The sequence below is a fragment of the Rhinoderma darwinii genome, chromosome 2, assembly GCF_050947455.1.
Source record: "Rhinoderma darwinii isolate aRhiDar2 chromosome 2, aRhiDar2.hap1, whole genome shotgun sequence".
NCBI lineage: Eukaryota > Metazoa > Chordata > Amphibia > Anura > Rhinodermatidae > Rhinoderma > Rhinoderma darwinii.
In genome coordinates, this window is record NC_134688.1 from 93,720,615 (window position 1) to 93,737,046 (window position 16,432).

The 16,432-nt window shown below is 43.8% G+C and overlaps 1 protein-coding gene across 2 annotated transcripts in view; it reads left to right on the plus strand.

Annotated features, from left to right (window-relative positions):
• The first annotated feature begins 544 nt into the window (after positions 1–544).
• The window catches only part of LARP4 (La ribonucleoprotein 4), a 52,121-nt gene continuing 36,233 nt past the window's right edge, over positions 545–16,432 (plus strand). The window contains exons 1-2 of one of the 2 annotated variants that reach the window (XM_075851918.1): positions 545–811; positions 11,461–11,605. In XM_075851918.1, the coding sequence (XP_075708033.1) occupies positions 794–811; positions 11,461–11,605 (163 nt within the window). In that variant the 5' untranslated portion in view covers positions 545–793. The remainder of the gene's footprint in view (positions 812–11,460; positions 11,606–16,432) is intronic. The other variant, XM_075851920.1, reaches the window with a different exon arrangement.

Sequence of the window (16,432 nt, forward strand, 5' to 3'; positions counted from 1 at the left end):
CACGCCAAAAAACTGCCAAAAATGCCTCCCATTGATTTCAATGGGAGACGGAGGCGTTTTTTACCGCAAGCGTAAAAACTGTCTCGCAATAAAAAGAAGGGACATGCCCGATCTCCGGGCTTCTATGCCACTGACATCAATGGGAGGCAGAGAAAACGTATTTTGCAGCGTTTTTTTACCCGTAGCACTCAATGGGCGCGAGCGGAAAACGCAGCGGAAATCACAGCAAACGGTGTGCAGGCAGGTCAAAATCTGCCTTGAAACCCCAAACGGAATTTTGAGGCAGAATTTTCCTCCTAAAAAACTCTGTGTGAAGCCAGCCTTTAATCATACGCAGCAACAGCCGACGCATAAGCTCCACCATCAGCGCCTCCTCTTCCCCCCAGATCTTAGCTCACGTCAGCGCTTGTCCTCTGGCCCCTCCCCTTTCCGTCCGTTGCCCTGCGGTAAAATGGCGACTGCCGGCATGACCTGCCAGGGACGCTGCTCTGCCGCACGTGTTAACATGGCGCCAGGTGCTGACCCTTGACCGCCGGAAGTAGTTGCTGAGAAGCATGCGTTGTAGCGGCTCATGGGAGGAGATGTCGGCGGAAGAGGCCGGGCTCTAGCGCCGCAGCTCAGGGAGGGTGTGGGGGCTTGGCCTGTGTGACAAGCTGTGCGGGCCCCGCCGCTGTCACTCACTCGTCCTTCCTTCCTCTCCCGCACTAATCCTTGTCTCTCTCCTGTCCCGTGTTACCCCCGGCCCCCTCCCCCTGGGTGCCTGCGTCCCGGGCCCTGCTCTGTGCCGTGTAGGATGCTCTTGTTCGTGGAGGTGAGAGCCGGGAAAATGAGGGTGGGTAGCGTGTGATCAGGGGGCAGGAGGCCGCCATGTGACTGAGGCCGAACTGACACAGCAATCCTACGGGCCTCGCTGCTGTCCCGTCCTTCTGTAACAGCGGTTATGAGGGAGCGCTGTGTCGCGCCCGCGGTGTAGTTTGGGTTGGCAGCCTTTACAGTTGGACTTCTGGCCCGGGCCGGCGAGGTCCATGATGGGGGAGGGGAATGGCTGAAAGACACCGCAGTGACCTTTTGTCAGAGTTGCTGCTGTTGGCCCAGTCAAGGTGACTTGGAGCAGAGACCGAGCCTCGGCAGTAACTCTGTCCACACCACTGCGCAGGAGAACTGGAGCTGCCATATGGAAAGGGCTCCCGGGCCTCCTCCATGAGTAGTGAGAGCACCATATATAAGTAATGTGCGCCTGCCTGACCGTGCTGTACATGATGTGTGCGCCTGCCTGACCGTGCTGTACATGATGTGTGCGCCTGCCTGACCGTGCTGTACATTATATACTGTATTATGACAGCTCCAATCATGTAAATGCGAATGGTGAGAAATGTCAAAGCCCCTCATGATCTCCAATGTGCATGGTTACCACAGTCATGTTCAGTCCAGGGTCGGCCAGGTTTAATTTGCCTATGATGGCACTGGATTTTGGGTAAAGGTGGCATCTCATACGATCGCTTGGATAATAAGAGATCCATGTTGCTGCGGATGGTAAAGCCTGCTTTATGTCAGAACTTCTGTGTAAATAGGTCATTATGTGCAATTATATATAAATACATATATATATAATGGAGCAGCTGTCGTGTATTTCCATGTAACCTTCAAGTCTTGACTTCCATAGTTTTGTTTTTTGTCTCCTGAGTAATAAAGCTGCGAGATCTGGGCTCCTGCTTGAAGGTTACAATTACGGATGATGCGGCGCTCGCATCCGTATGTCAGTGCTTGGTTCTCAGTGACCTGTGGTTATTGAAAGGATAATGATGATCTGATTGTCTTTGACAGCCATTACAATGTTACTGCCTCTTCTATATGAGAAAATTGAAATATTTACCCCCCCCCCCCTGATCTGCAACAAGTCAGTGAGGGTTGCAAAACTTCCTGCTGCCTCGACGCCAACCAAGGACGTTGCTGCTTATCTTCCAGCTGACCTACAATACTAATGGTTTTAGTTTAGACAGGTTAGTTTATATTAGTCCTTTCATGTAAGAGGTTATATTCCTTATAACTAGCTATACGGCGCTTCTGATGTCATCTTTTCAGCTCTCCAAGGGTTTGATGCGTTTTGTGTGTTGCTGTATATCTAGGTAGATTAGAAAGGCCTGAAAAAGCTGGGATCAGATCACTTTGGTCTAAAATGTCAGCCATGTTTCTTGTCCCCCAGCCTTCCCGGAAAGTTATTCCAAATTCGGCTACTTTTTAGTTATAACCTGACGAGGACAGCTCAAGGACTTTACTTGATTTTGTATGATTATGAAAAGATGCTGGTGTAGGCCTCATTCACACATTGCCGATTTGGTCAGTATTTTGAAGCAAAAATTGAAAGTGAATGCAAAGTATAAGGCCTCAGGCACACAACCGTGTTTGGTCTGTAATATACGGACTGTATGTTGGCTGCGTTTCCTGGACCGAACACCGTTCAGGAAGCCGGAGTTCCTAGCACTGTAGTTATGTATAATGCTGGGGGTTCTCGCCTCCACGTGGAAATGCCGTCCCATACTGAAAACATGATTACAGTACAGGACAGTATTTCCACGGATAACTGATGCTAGGGACTCCGGCTTCATGAACTCTGTTCGGTCAGGATGTTAGGCTGTCATACGGTCCGTATATCACGGACCAAGCACGGTTGTGTGCATGAGGCCTAAATCTTTGCATTATATTTCCCCTGTGTTTAGGATCTCGTCCCGGTTTTGGCTTACAAATACTGACCAAATCCTCTTCATGTACAGTTTTACATTTTATTCAATAGTATGTGAGGGTGAGAGCATTGGTTTTTTTAACCCTTTAATGACCAGCTCTATAAGTTTGGGGTTTTTTTCCCTCCGGATTTCAGCAGCCGTAATATTTTATTATATTATGCTGCATGAGGCTTTATGCGGTAGAATTTGTTTTTTAGTCTGTGCAGGTTTGGTGGAACATAAAATTTACTGTAATTTATATAATTTTTGTTTTTTGGTTTGAATATAGAAAAAAAAAGCGTTATTTTGTTTTATTTTTACACTGTGCGTTACCCTAAATAACTTGGTAGATTCCGCAGGTTATTACGGTTGGATATGTAATGTGTATTTTTGGGGGGGGGGGGGGGGGGGGTTTATATATGGTATTAACCTTTGTATTTTATACTAAAACAACACATTTTTTTTATTTTTTGTGGACTTTTTATTTATTTATTTTATATAAAAAAAATATCCAATTAGGGGATTACTATTTTCCAAATTTATTTTATACTTCTAATGTTTTAGAATACCCATGTAGGTTAATACATTCCACTGTGTGTCTATGACACAGGCAGCTGTTAAAGCAACACATTGTGTGCCCTAACAGCAGGCAACCTGAACAGACAGCCCTGGGGTCCTTTCTAGGTGCCTGGGGCTGACTGCAGAGGTATGCCCAGTCTTCAAATGCATCACCAGGAAGCCTTGACACAGAAGATGGGAGTCACCTTTCATCATGCCGCAGTCGGTAGTACCTTTGATCCTGGCTGTACTCAGGGCTACTCTAAGAACAGGAGTTGTTAGTAACCTCTTCTACCGCGATGCCATAAGACGCCGCTGTAGACTCGGGACCTGTAGTGCCTGCCCTCAAGGCGGTGGGTCGTCATTAAGGGGTTAAACGTTCTATTTCCTGGTAGGTTCAATTAGGGAGTTAAAAGTTTTGACTATAGGTCATCTGAACCTATTAGGGTATGTGCACACACACTAATTACGTCCGTAATTGACGGACGTATTTCGGCCGCAAGTCCCGGACCGAACACAGTGCAAGGAGCCGGGCTCCTAGCATCATACTTATGTACGACGCTAGGAGTCCCTGCCTCGCTGCAGGACAACTGTCCCGTAGTGTAATCATGTTTACAGTACGGGACAGTTGTCCTGCAGCGAGGCAGGGACTTCTAGCATCGTACATAAGTATGATGCTAGGAGCCCGGCTCCTTGCACTGTGTTCGGTCCGGGACTTGCGGCCGAAATACGTCCGTCAATTACGGACGTAATTAGTGTGTGTGCACATACCCTTATAGCCAGAGATTCGTCATCACACATTTCTTGGACTTTCACTCTTGATGATTTCAATACAACTCCCCAACCTTTGTGTGACGGATGGATTTGTATGCTCAGACCCTCATAATATCAAATTTCAGACAGTGGTTCGTTTGGATTCCTTTCTTACACAGTTAGTGGGGTTGAATGTGGACTACTTTTCTTGTATGACCACACTACTAGAAATAACATTGTGGGGCTTTAGGCCTAAGCTTTCAGCAGATTGTGAAATCTTCATTCAAGCATGGCTTACAAAGCAAACATTGATATTGGATTTCTTTCTTTTTCCTGTTACTCGATGCATACTTTTTACACCCTATAACGTAGTTTATTTTGTACGCCATCTTTGCCTGCTTTTTGATATGAGCTGTTGCTTTATGTTTTATAAGATTTATTGCTGAATTCAGGTTAAAAGGGTTAGGCCTCCCTGCACCGGCGTTTTTGAAGATAAATTGAGCACCCATTCTTTTCTGGCCTCATGCACATTACCATGATTTACACGGATTGGTGGGGGGGGGGGGGGCTCCAATCCAGACCACCAACACGTTTTACGGTCCGGATTCACAGATTCAACAATACTGGCAAATTGTTGATCCGTGGGTCCTGATGACACACAGATGCACAACAAGGGTAGATTTGCGGTTCGATAGATTTGCAAACCGCAAAACCAATACGGTTGTGTACTTGAAGCTTTAAACTTTTGATAGCATGGCAGTAGTTGGGGTCCCATCGATCATACATTTCTATAACCTAATGCTTAAGAGAATGTACTGCAGCTGCGCTTGATTTTCTTGACACACCAGGTTGGTACATAGGCTATAATGACCTGATGTTACTTGAGAAAAGCTGAATGCAGCCAGAAGGGCCCTCCTATTTTAGCAATCGATGGAGGGTTTGAGGAGCATTGTGTATTTGTGTAGCACGTTCATACTGCAGTCTATATCTGCATCCACATGTGAACAATGCTCTCCTCCGTATTACCATCGACCATAATGGACGGTAATTCTCGTGTCCACTGAATCTGTGGGCCGCTGCATTTTGGACCAAGCGGTTGTCGAGGTTAATATTACTCAATCTTCCTCTCAAACAACGGGGCAGATTTACTAATACTGTATAAGTTTTGGACCGTGTGAACTTTGACAAGGCAGCCTAAGTTTGCACCATACTTATCACAGTGGTGCATGCTGTATGAAAAATGTGGTGTGTCTAGCTAGACATGTTAGACACTTTTCCTTATGCCACCTCCTTGGTTGGATCAGTTTCAACCAAATTTTTTTGGCTAAATATTGGTGCACGTTGGTAGATTTAAAACCGCTCCTTTCTCGCAAAGTCACACCTTTTGTCAAGTGTGGCACAAAGTGTCAAAACTTTAATTTGGCGCGCATTGTGTGCCCTAGTGTTCTGGCCTATTTTGAATAGTAGCTCTGCCCCAATGTGTACTGTGATCACTTGGACATAGACCAAATGTCATCATTGCTAGCCAAATAATGGGCTGTTCGCATCAGCGGTGGCCTTCCGTTTAGCTTTCCGTTCATCTGTTCCGTCAGAGGAACATGTGAACGGAGAGTATAGTTTGCGATACCATTGATTTCAATGCTATTTTGTTTGCCTTCGTTCTGCTAGGTTTCCGTTTTATTCACCGCAACAATAGCGTAATGTTCAGCGCTATTTCCGTGAGAAACTGAAACCAAAAAAATACCACTGAAATTACTGGTATTGCAAACGGAAACGATAGTTTCCGTTTCTGTTCCTCTGATGGAACAGATGAATGGAAGGCAAACGCTGATGTAAACGTGCCCTAACTGTAATCCTGAGTGGTCACTGCAAGGGTCTAGGCCTGTATCCTGCCAAACAGTACATATATGGGGAGCCGTTGCCACAATGTGGTGCAGAAAGTAAGGAGAATTAGTGACAACCACATGATGCCATGAGGGGCACATCCTGTCGGTCTCCTGACTGCAGCTTAAGTTACCTAAGGCAATTGTATAATAATTTATAAAGCTGCTTTATTCAAGGTACTGACACTAATCTATGGATCTGGCCTTTTTCTTAGTCTATGTACACCTTTTGAAAGTGTTTTTATTATTTTAATTTTTTTTATAAAAAAGCCTGGTGCTTTAATTAGTTTTTATTAAAAATGTTGTATATTTTTTGAGATACAGCTTCTTCGTATCCTGTGTACAGAGCAGCTGTGTCGTTCGCGAAGACCTGAATCCATCAGGTGCGCGGGACAGACTGGTTTATTGTCAGCATGTGATGGATAACCAGTGGATCCTGCGTGTCAGACAGGCAGGATCCTCTTTGGCACTGACTGGCTCAGTGACCGACCTGACAGGTACAGGATTCAGCGAACGATACAGGAGACAAGCAGCTGTACCTCAAAGTAATAAAAAATAAAGTTGCACCAAACACACTGACGTATATCGCCTTCAAAGGTGTACATGGCCTTTAAGTTAAGCAGTGAGGGGTTTTATTGATCTATTTTTTTAATTAATTTTTTTATCACTGCAAATGCATAATGATCAGTCTCGGTGAAAAAGGGTCAGTTCACACTGAGTTTGACGCAGAAACTGCGTTGGAAAACATGGCAAAAATGTCCGAAATTGTTTCCCATTGATTTCAATGGAGGGCGGAGGCGTTTTTTTTTTTTCCCAAGAGCGGAAAAACAGTCTCGCGGGAAAGAGACATGCCCTATCTCCGGGTGTGTACGTCTCTGACCGCCCATTGACATCAATGGGAGGCAGAGAAAGCGTATTTCATTGTGTGTTTGCCCGTGGCACTCAATGGGCGCAAGCGAAAAATGCGGCAAACGGCGTGCAGGCAGATCAAAATCTGGAGGCAGAATTTTCTGCCTTCAAAAAACTCTGTGTGAACATACCCTTAAATTGTATTATCTGTTTCTAGTAGGAGACCTGCGATAGTTGTTACCAGGAAGGTTACACATTATCGACTAATAATTATGTAAATATTTAGTCATATAGCTTTCTTATAGAACATGCTAACTCCGTAAGGCTGGGTTCACTAAGGCGATGTTCACGGAGTATTTTGGGGGAGGAATATCTGCCTCAAAATTCCGTTTGGAACTTTGAGGCAGATTTTCCTCTCCCTGCACGCCGATTTTCGCGCCGTTTTTCGCCCGTGGCCATTGAGCGCCGCGGGCATAAAACAGCGCAAAATACGCTTTCTCTGCCTCCCATTGAAGTCAATGGGAGGTCAGAGGCGGAAGCGCCCGAAGATAGCGCCCGAAAAAGACGCCGACGCCTCCCATTGAAATCAATGGGAGCCGTTCTCGGGCCGTTTTTGCCGAGTTTTGCGACGCGGTTTCCGCGTCAAAACTCGGCAAAATACTCCGTGTGAACATAGCCTTAGAGTTTTTTGCAGGCGGAAAATCTGCGTCAAAATTCAGTTTGGAAGTTTGAGGCAGATTTTCATCTGCCTGCACGCTCATTTTCCCGGTGTTTTTCGCCCGCAGCCATTGAGCGCCGCGGGCATAAAATGCAGCGAAATACGCTATTTCTTCCTCCCATTGATGTCAATGGGAGGTCAGATGCGAAGATAGGGCCCCCCCGCCTCACATTGAAATCAATGGGAGGCATTTTCGGCTGGTTTTTGGCGAGTTTTGCTGCGTTGTTTCCACGTGAGACTCGTAAAAAAACAGTGTAAACCCAGCCTAACCAGTATTTCATGGGTGAAATGCAAGGCCCTGTTCACTCAATTTTTTTTTTTTTTGCAGGCAGTAAAATCTGCCCCAAAATTCTGTTTGGGATCCACGCCGCTTGCCGCTTTTTTGTCACAGCCTTTTTTGTGACATTTTTTGTGACCTCTTTTGCCCGCGGCAATTGAGCTCCGCAGGAAAAAGTGAAGCGCTTTCTCTGCCTCCCATTGATCTCAATAGGCGGTCAGAGACGTAAACGGCCTAAGATAGGGCATGTCGCTGCTTTCTCCCACAAGCGTGTTTGTTTTTTTACCGCTCACGGGTAAATAACGCCTCCGCCTCACATTGTGATCAATGGGAGGCGTTTTCAGGTGCGGATTCCATGTAAAAAAGTATCAAAACTCTGTGAACATAGCCTAAGGCTATGTTCACAATGAGTTTTTTTTGCAGGCGGAATTTCTGCTTAAAAATTCCGTTTGGAAGTTTGAGGCAGATTTTCCACTCACTGCACGCTGATTTTTCATTGAGCGCTGTGGGCATAAAGCGCCGCGAAATACGCTTTCTCTGCCTCTCATTGAAGTCAATGGGAGGTCAGAGACGTAAACGCCCGAATATAGGGCATGTCGCTTCTTTCTCCCGCTAGGCGGTTTTACCGCTCGCGGGAGAAAACCGCCTCCCATTGAAATAAACGGGAGGCATTTTCTGTTCCATTTTTGACGAGTTTTGCGGCGCTGCTTCCGCGTAAAAAAAAAACTAGTCAAAAAACTCTGTGTGAACATAGCCTTAGAACGCATGCACACATCAGTTCATTTCTTCAGTGTGCTATCTGTTTTGTTTTTTTGCGAATGTGTGCCGAGCTGCAAAACATAGGGCCGGTACTATCTGTCTGTTTTTGCAGATCCTTTCTCCCATTCTAGCCTAAGGGTCCTTTAAAAAAAAACAACGGACTGCACACGGAAGCCATCTGTCTTTTGCGGCCATATAAAAGAACGGTGTTCATGAGCCTTTACAATTCTATTCAGGAAATCTTGGGTGACACAGAATGTGCTGACTAATGTTTGACAGACAAGACAACTTAGTGTATTTGGCATTGCTGGAGATTAATGTAGCCCCTGCTAGGTCTTGTGCTGTGTGTGACAGGGAACATGAGTACTATAATAAATCCAGGGTGGACAAATCCAAGTCCTATAACCCAGCACCTTTATGGTCCTGAAATACTGATGATCCAGTTTGGGTTGACAGGAGTTTACTTGCATAGCGGGTCTTGGCAACTTCCCCGTGGAGTGTTTATTTATAGGCCTCCAATATCTGATAATGCAGCTCCCCTTTCATATTTGATACTTTGCAGCGAGTTCCAAAAACTGGATAGCAATACCCGGCAGAAATGTTAGAACGTGTACGTTTTTAGGACTGTCTTTAGAGGCTAGTGTAGATGTCACAACAAACGCTGCTGGCCAGTAGATCTGTGGCTAGTTCCCTTTATTTTGCACAACCTGTTTGTCCACATCCATTCACTTCTACTCTTGTATTGAAATAGAAGTGTGTATGTTTGTCTTGTACCTTTCGTGCACCTGTTATTTAACAGACAATGAGAGCAGTCATTTTAATGACTGCCAATGTTTGAGAACGTATCCTACCAATGTACTAGGAAACCATGACCTCATTGAGTTGGAGGCCTCTTATGACTGATGGAAGAGTAGTGGCACAGGGTGCGTCACTTTTCTGTATTTGTACCTGGGTGGCCTTATTGTATAATGGCCTTTTTTTTAAATTCTGTTTTGAAGGGAACCTGTCACGTCTGTTTTGTGACGCAAACCGGGTTATCTGCCATGTAAAGTAAGGGCTCATTCAGGCGAGTGTAAGGGTATGTTCACGCGGGCAGAACGCCTCCGAACATCTGCCTATTGATTGCAATGGGGAAAATGGCGTTCTGTTCCGACGGGCCGTTTTTTTACGTGCAAGTCACATCTTGAGACTTTTTTTGGAGCCGGTATTCGTACTCTATTGAAAACAGCTCCAGAAACAGCCATAAAAAATGCCACGAAAATCGCGAGTGGCTTAAAAACGTCTGAAAATCAGGAGCTGTTTTCCCTTGAAAACAGCTACATATTTTCAGACGTTTTTGAGTATGCGTGTGACCCTATATGCACGGCCTAATAGATTGCCTGTCCGTATACCAAAGCATTATATATGCGATCAATAGATCGCATAGTGAAGTCCACTGGTGGGACAAAAAAAAAAGTAAAGCAGTTAACCCCTTAATGACCAAGCTATTTTTTACGTTTTTTCCATCGTCTCATTCCAAGAGCTAGAACTTTTTTATTTTTGCGTCTATATAGCTGTATAAGGTCTTGTTTTTTGCGGGACAAGTTGTATTTTTTTAATCGCACTATTTTGAGGTACGTATTTATTGATTAACTTTTTTTTGGGGGGGGAATAGAAAAAAATCTGAAATTTCGCCACACTTTTTTTCGTCCTAAATCTACGCCATTTACCGTGTGATATAAGTAACACAACAACTTTATTCAGCGGGTTGTTACGATTGCAACGATACCAAATTTGTATCGTTTTTGTATGTTTTACTACTTTTACACAGTAAACTTTTTTTTTCAAAATTATTTGGTTTTGTGTCTCCATATTTGAAGAGCCATAACGTTTTTATTTTTTCGCCGATGCAGTTGTATGAGGGCTTTTTTTTTGCGGGAAGACTTGTAGTTTTTATTGGTACCATTTTGGAGTAGATGTGACTTTTTGATCACTTTTTAATCACATTTTTTTTAAAGTCAGGATTCACAGAGAACAGCAATTTTTCAGTCATTTTTAATTACATTTTTTACGGTGTTCACCGTGCGGGTTAAGTAATGTAATCGCTTTATAGTCGGGGTCGTTACGGACGTGGCGATACCAAATATGTGTAACTTTTTTACTTTATTTTGTTTTTTTAATACTAAAGCATTTTGTAAGGGGAAAAAGTAATTATTTTTTTTTACATTAACTTCATTAAACTTTTTTTTACTTTTTTACTAATCCCACTAGGGGACTTTAATATGCGATTCTCCGATCGCTATTGTAATACACTGCAATACTTTTGTATTGCAGTGTATTACTGCCTGTCCGTTTAACACGGACAGGCATCTGCTAGGTCATGCCTGTGGCATGATCTAGCAGGCATTCGCTACAGGCAGACCTGGGGACCTTTATTAGGCCCCCGGCTGCCATCGCAGACACAGACACTCGGCGATCGTATCGCCGGGTGTCAGTGGGATGAGAGCGAGCTTCCTCCCTCTCTCCAAAAACCACTCCGATGCGGTGCACGCTATTGCGCACCGCATCTGAAGGGTTAAACGGGTGAGATCGATACTTATATCGATCTCACCCGGCAGAGCAGGGACGCCCTCAGCTACTTCTGGCAGCTGAGAGCAGGGAGATTTGACAGTTCCCTGCTCTGTTTACTTTATCCTGATGCAGCGCCGTGAAAAGGCTTATGCATCAGAATAAAGCCCGTTAGTGGCCGACATGAAAAGGCGTATTGGCGGTCACTAACGGGTTAATTACCACTGTTAATAATTTGTGGCTTAATATTGAGTATAATTGTACTTCGATCTAGAAGTCTTAAATTGGAGGATCACCCCATGCAGTGGCTGCTGAACTACACAGTTCTTCAGTTATATATACTGGTTACTAGTTAAATATACTTGTATTGGTTTATCATCTTTTTATTTGGATTAGGTGGCGTCCAAAGGTGCTGGTTTGAATCCTAATGCAAAAGTATGGCAGGAAGTCCCGCAAGGAAACACTGAAGTTTCTGAGACAGTCAATGGCACAGAAGGGTCTTGGGATGAGGCAGTGGCCACAGCAGAAACACACAAAGAAGGTTAGTTCATGAAGAACTTTAATCCTACTTCATAAATTGCTTGTGTTGCTGGTGTGGTCTTTTTATCCTGATTTGGAAACTGCTAAGCACATAATCTGTTCTAAAAGGTGTCCTACTCATGATGTGTTAGAGGAGGATGGAACATATGATGAGGGCAGGGTGTTAAAGGGGTTCTTCCCATCGGGGGCGTTTGACAAATCCACAGGATATGTCAGATGTGGGTCCTAGGGTTATCACGATACCAGAATTTGGACTTAGAAACCGATACTTTGCGTAGTATTGCGTTTTTCGATACCAAAACGATACTATGCCAACAGTAATAAAAAAAATAAGTTCTTCCATTTTCTGATGTGAGGCACAAGGTGTGATGAATTTTGAACGTGCCTCACATTAATAGTAATTAACCCCATCAAGGTTAACCAAGGTACATGATGGGGTTAATTACTATTAATGTAAGGCACATGGAGGGTAAATTCATCACACCTCGTGCCCCACATTAATAAGTGAAAACCGTTTTTATTTTATTTTATTAGTGTACGCATCATAAATGACGCAAAAAAATTGTGCAGGTTGTTACGGCCGTGCCAATACCAATTATGTGTATATTTTATGTATTGAGACTTTTTTATTTTAATGCTTATTGTAAAAAATTGTCTTTTTTTTTTTTTAATTTAACATTAAAGTTTTAGAATAAAGTAAAAACAAAGTAATGTACTGGCATATATCTACTACAGATAGTACACAGGCAGTTGTTGGCACATACCAAAGTATGCCCTAACAGGAAATATGGGAAAAGACAGCCCTGGGGTCTTTCAATGTACCCTGGGCAGTCTGCCCATATATGGAATGTCCCTCAATCACGTCACACGGATTTCCTGTGATGCGATTTAAGGGGCATCCCCCCCCCCCCTTCTCATTTTGCCCTTGAATGCTGTGGTCAGCTTTGATCGCATCATTCAGGGGAATAACGGCGGAAATTAGTTTTCTCAAATCTCTGCCGTTTGAGCGGGGCTGCGACTGTGTAATACAGCCATTACCCCATTCCTAACAAGTACACGTGCGGTCAGCATGAGATGATGTGGCCGTCGCTGTACTAATGAGTGGCAGGCACTGAAGACAGAACATGGGGGTGTTTTGCAGTACGTCTGCCATGTTCGGTCACCGCTCATTAGTGTGTTGCTGGTCGCATCACATCATGCTGATGGCGCGCACTTGTCAGAACTCAGGAGTGGGGCAATGGCTGTATTATGCAGCCGCAGCCCCGCTCTCATACATTCATGTGTTACAATGCTAAGCTGTGCGGCCGCATAGCTTCGTATCGAAATACATGAAATAACGGTATCGAACCGTTTGAAGGTGCACGGCATCGAAACGGTATCGACGTTTCGGTGCATTGTGCATACCTAGTGGGTCCCAACACTGGGACCCGCACATATCTATAGAATGGGGCCCCCTAAACCCCGTTCTGCCTTACCTGCTCCAGCTGCTTCTCAGCTACTTCCTGACTATGTTTGTAAGTTACCAAAACAGTGTAGCTCGCTGAGCTATGCTGTTTCCGTACCCCCTTCATAGTAGTGAATAGCTGTTACGGAAGAATCATTCAGTTCTATGGGATTTACGGAAGCTGTTTCCTCTTTCAGGGTCTGAAATCACACGAGTCAGCCGGAGAACAGAGTGGTAGAACGGGGTTTAGGGACCCCGTTCTAGAGGTGGGACCCACATCTATCTAACATTTGACATATCTTGTGGATATCCTCAAAACAAAGATGGTTGGATAGCAGCACCCGTCTTCAGGTGCCATAAAAATAATTATTTTATTTGTCAAAAATCCAGCAAAACACGGCAACATTTCGACCCATATCAAGTGGAGGGTCTTTCACAAGCTTGAGAAAGACCCTCCACTTGATATGGGTCGAAATGTTGCCTTCTTTTCCTGGATGTTTGACCAATAAAATAATAATTTTATGGTAACACCTGAAGACAGGTCTTGCTATCCAACCATCTTTTTTTTTTTTTGAGGATTACATGTCAGATTGGTTTTATCTGACTTTAGGGTTGCACAATTCATCGAAATATCGATTTCTATTTCGATGCTGTACACCATCAAACGTTTCAGTACCGTAAATTCATGTATTTCAAAACTAAGCTGCAGCTTAGTATTGTTACACATGAATTTAGTCAGAGCGGGGCTGCGGCTGTGTAATACAGCCATTGCCCCTCCGACAAGTGCGTGCGCTGTCATAAGTGATGTGGCCGTCTCTGCAATAATGAGCGCTTGCACTGAAAACAGAGAATGTGGTGGGCGCACTGCAAAACACCCCCATGTGCTGTCTTCAGGGCCGGTGCCGCCGCTCATTAGTGCAGCGCTGACCACCTGCACACTTGTCAGGGACCTGGCAATGGCTGTATTACACAGCCATAGACCCGCTCTAACGCACAGCAGTGACACAACGGCAATACTTGCGATCAGAAACCGTTTTGATTGCAAGCATTTAACGCCTCGGATGCCGGTGTCCGATGTGACCACCAGCATCTGAGGGTTTTTTACTGCCCTTTTCACTTCAGGGCTGGTCACCGACTCTCGCATGGTGGGAGCCAGTGTACTCCTATAGCAGCTGGGAGCCTTATGAACGCTCCCAGCCCTGCTATAGGAAGATTGTTGTTGAGACCTGCCTGTGGCAGGTCTCAATAGCAATTCACTACTTTTGCCATAGACTGTGATGTTGCAGACTATGGAGTAAGCGATCTAATAATTGCAGGTTCAATCCCCATAGGGGGGGGGGGGGCTAATAAATAGTAATAAAGAAAATGTGAAGTTTTCAAAGATATAAAGATTGAAATACCCCCCCCCCCATTTCTTTAGATCACACAGAAATAAATAAACATGAACACATTAGGTATCGCCGCATCTGAAAATGCCCGAACTATAAAAATATTCTTCCAATACGGTGAACGCCGTAACAAAGAAAAAAAGGGCAAAAGGGCCGAATCGCAGGTTTCTTTGCTACTTCAATTCCCCCAAAACATGGAATAAAGTGTTCTAAATGCCAGCCATTCCCCAAAATAGTGTTAATAAAAACGTCATCTTTCCATGTACAACAAGACCCCTTACACAGCTTTATACACAGAAATAAAAAAGTTATGGGGGTCACAATATGGCAATGCAAACAAATTTTCTTTCAAACATTTTTTTCTTTTTTTTAATGGTACTAAAACATAACAAAAACAATACATTTGGTATTCCGATCGTACTGACCCGCAGAATAAAGGTAATGTATCATTTTCACCGTACAGCAAATACCGTAAAAACAAAACCCGTAAGTAAAAGGCGGAACTGCTGTTTTTTCCCAATTCCACCCGATTTTGAATTTTTCTCCAGCTTTCCAGTACATCACACATAATATTAAATAGAACCATCAGAAAGTACAATTTGTCCCTTAAATTAAGCCCTCATATGGCTGTCAATGAAAAAATAAGTTAGCATTTTTTTGAAGGCGGGGAGGAAAAAACAAAAGCATAAAAACGAAAATTAGTCTGGTCCTGAAAGGGTTAAATGCTGACCTAGTGTCTGCCATCACTACCTTTTGGGGAAGGGCATTCCATAGTTTGACCGCTCTAACTGTAAAAAAAACCTTTCCTATATTAATGTCTGAAACGTCTTTCTTCCACATGCAATGGGTGTCCCCTGGTCCTTTGTAGAGTCCTTGGAAGGAACAGATCATGTTCTAGTTCTCTGTATTGACTACACATATATTTACACATGTTAATAACATCACCTCTAAGACGTCTTTTTTCCAAGCTGAACAAGCCCTATTTTTCTAGCCCTTCGTTGTAAGCAACACCTTCCATCCCGTTTAATCTGGTCGCCCACCTTTGAGCCCTCTCCAGTTCTCCTATATACTTTATTTTTTATTTTTATGTGGAGCCCAAAACTGAATTCCATATTCAAGATGTGGCATTACAAGGGATTTATAGAGGGTTGATATTACATTTGAATCATGGGTTTTTATACACCCTAAAATCCAATTTGCTTTTGCAGCTTCTGCTTGACATTGAGTGCTGCTGCTTAGCTTCTCTGTAACCAGAACACCCAGGTCCTCCTCTTCTGTTATCCCCAGTTTTATTCCAATAATAGGAAAGGTTCCAGGGTAAAGGTATTGCATGGCTAAATCCTCCTGTTCTCCAGCCAATATTGTTTCATTGGAGTACCTTTTGCTGTTTCATTATTTAAGGTTCCCTGGTTTAAAAAGTTGAAGAAACTGCTGGTAAAATTGGACGTTTTGTTACCTGTGAATGTTTCGAAATCTGCGTTCACCAATAAACCGCTACATAGTTACCTGAGAGACAACCAGCTTTAGTTAGTGGCACCATCATCCTAGTGCTTCTAATTAAAACTATATTTTTCTTGTCTACCAACTATATATCCAGATCAGAGGCCTGACTTTTAAAAGCGTAAGCAGTACCTGTCTTCGAATCGCTTGATTTCAATGGGTAGTGACGTCACTTGACTGCTACCAACAGGGTAAAAAAAAATTCACTTCCTATTTTCTTTCAAAGCTTCAAACGTTTCAAAAATTACTCTTGCTTTCAGTCCGATGCTGAAAACCCATTCTAAGCTGACCCTTCTCAAATCTGTCGTTTTGTTTCTATGTATTTCTGTATGCAGTCCTATGCGCGGAACACAACATCACCGATGTTTCCAGTCCTGGACAACAGGCTGCTGAATCTTACCATGCATTATTACAGATGGCAGTTCTGTGGCTAGGACTAGGTCACGATAGTTTCTATTGAAACCATTTATAGTTGTAAGCTGCGTTCACACGGTGG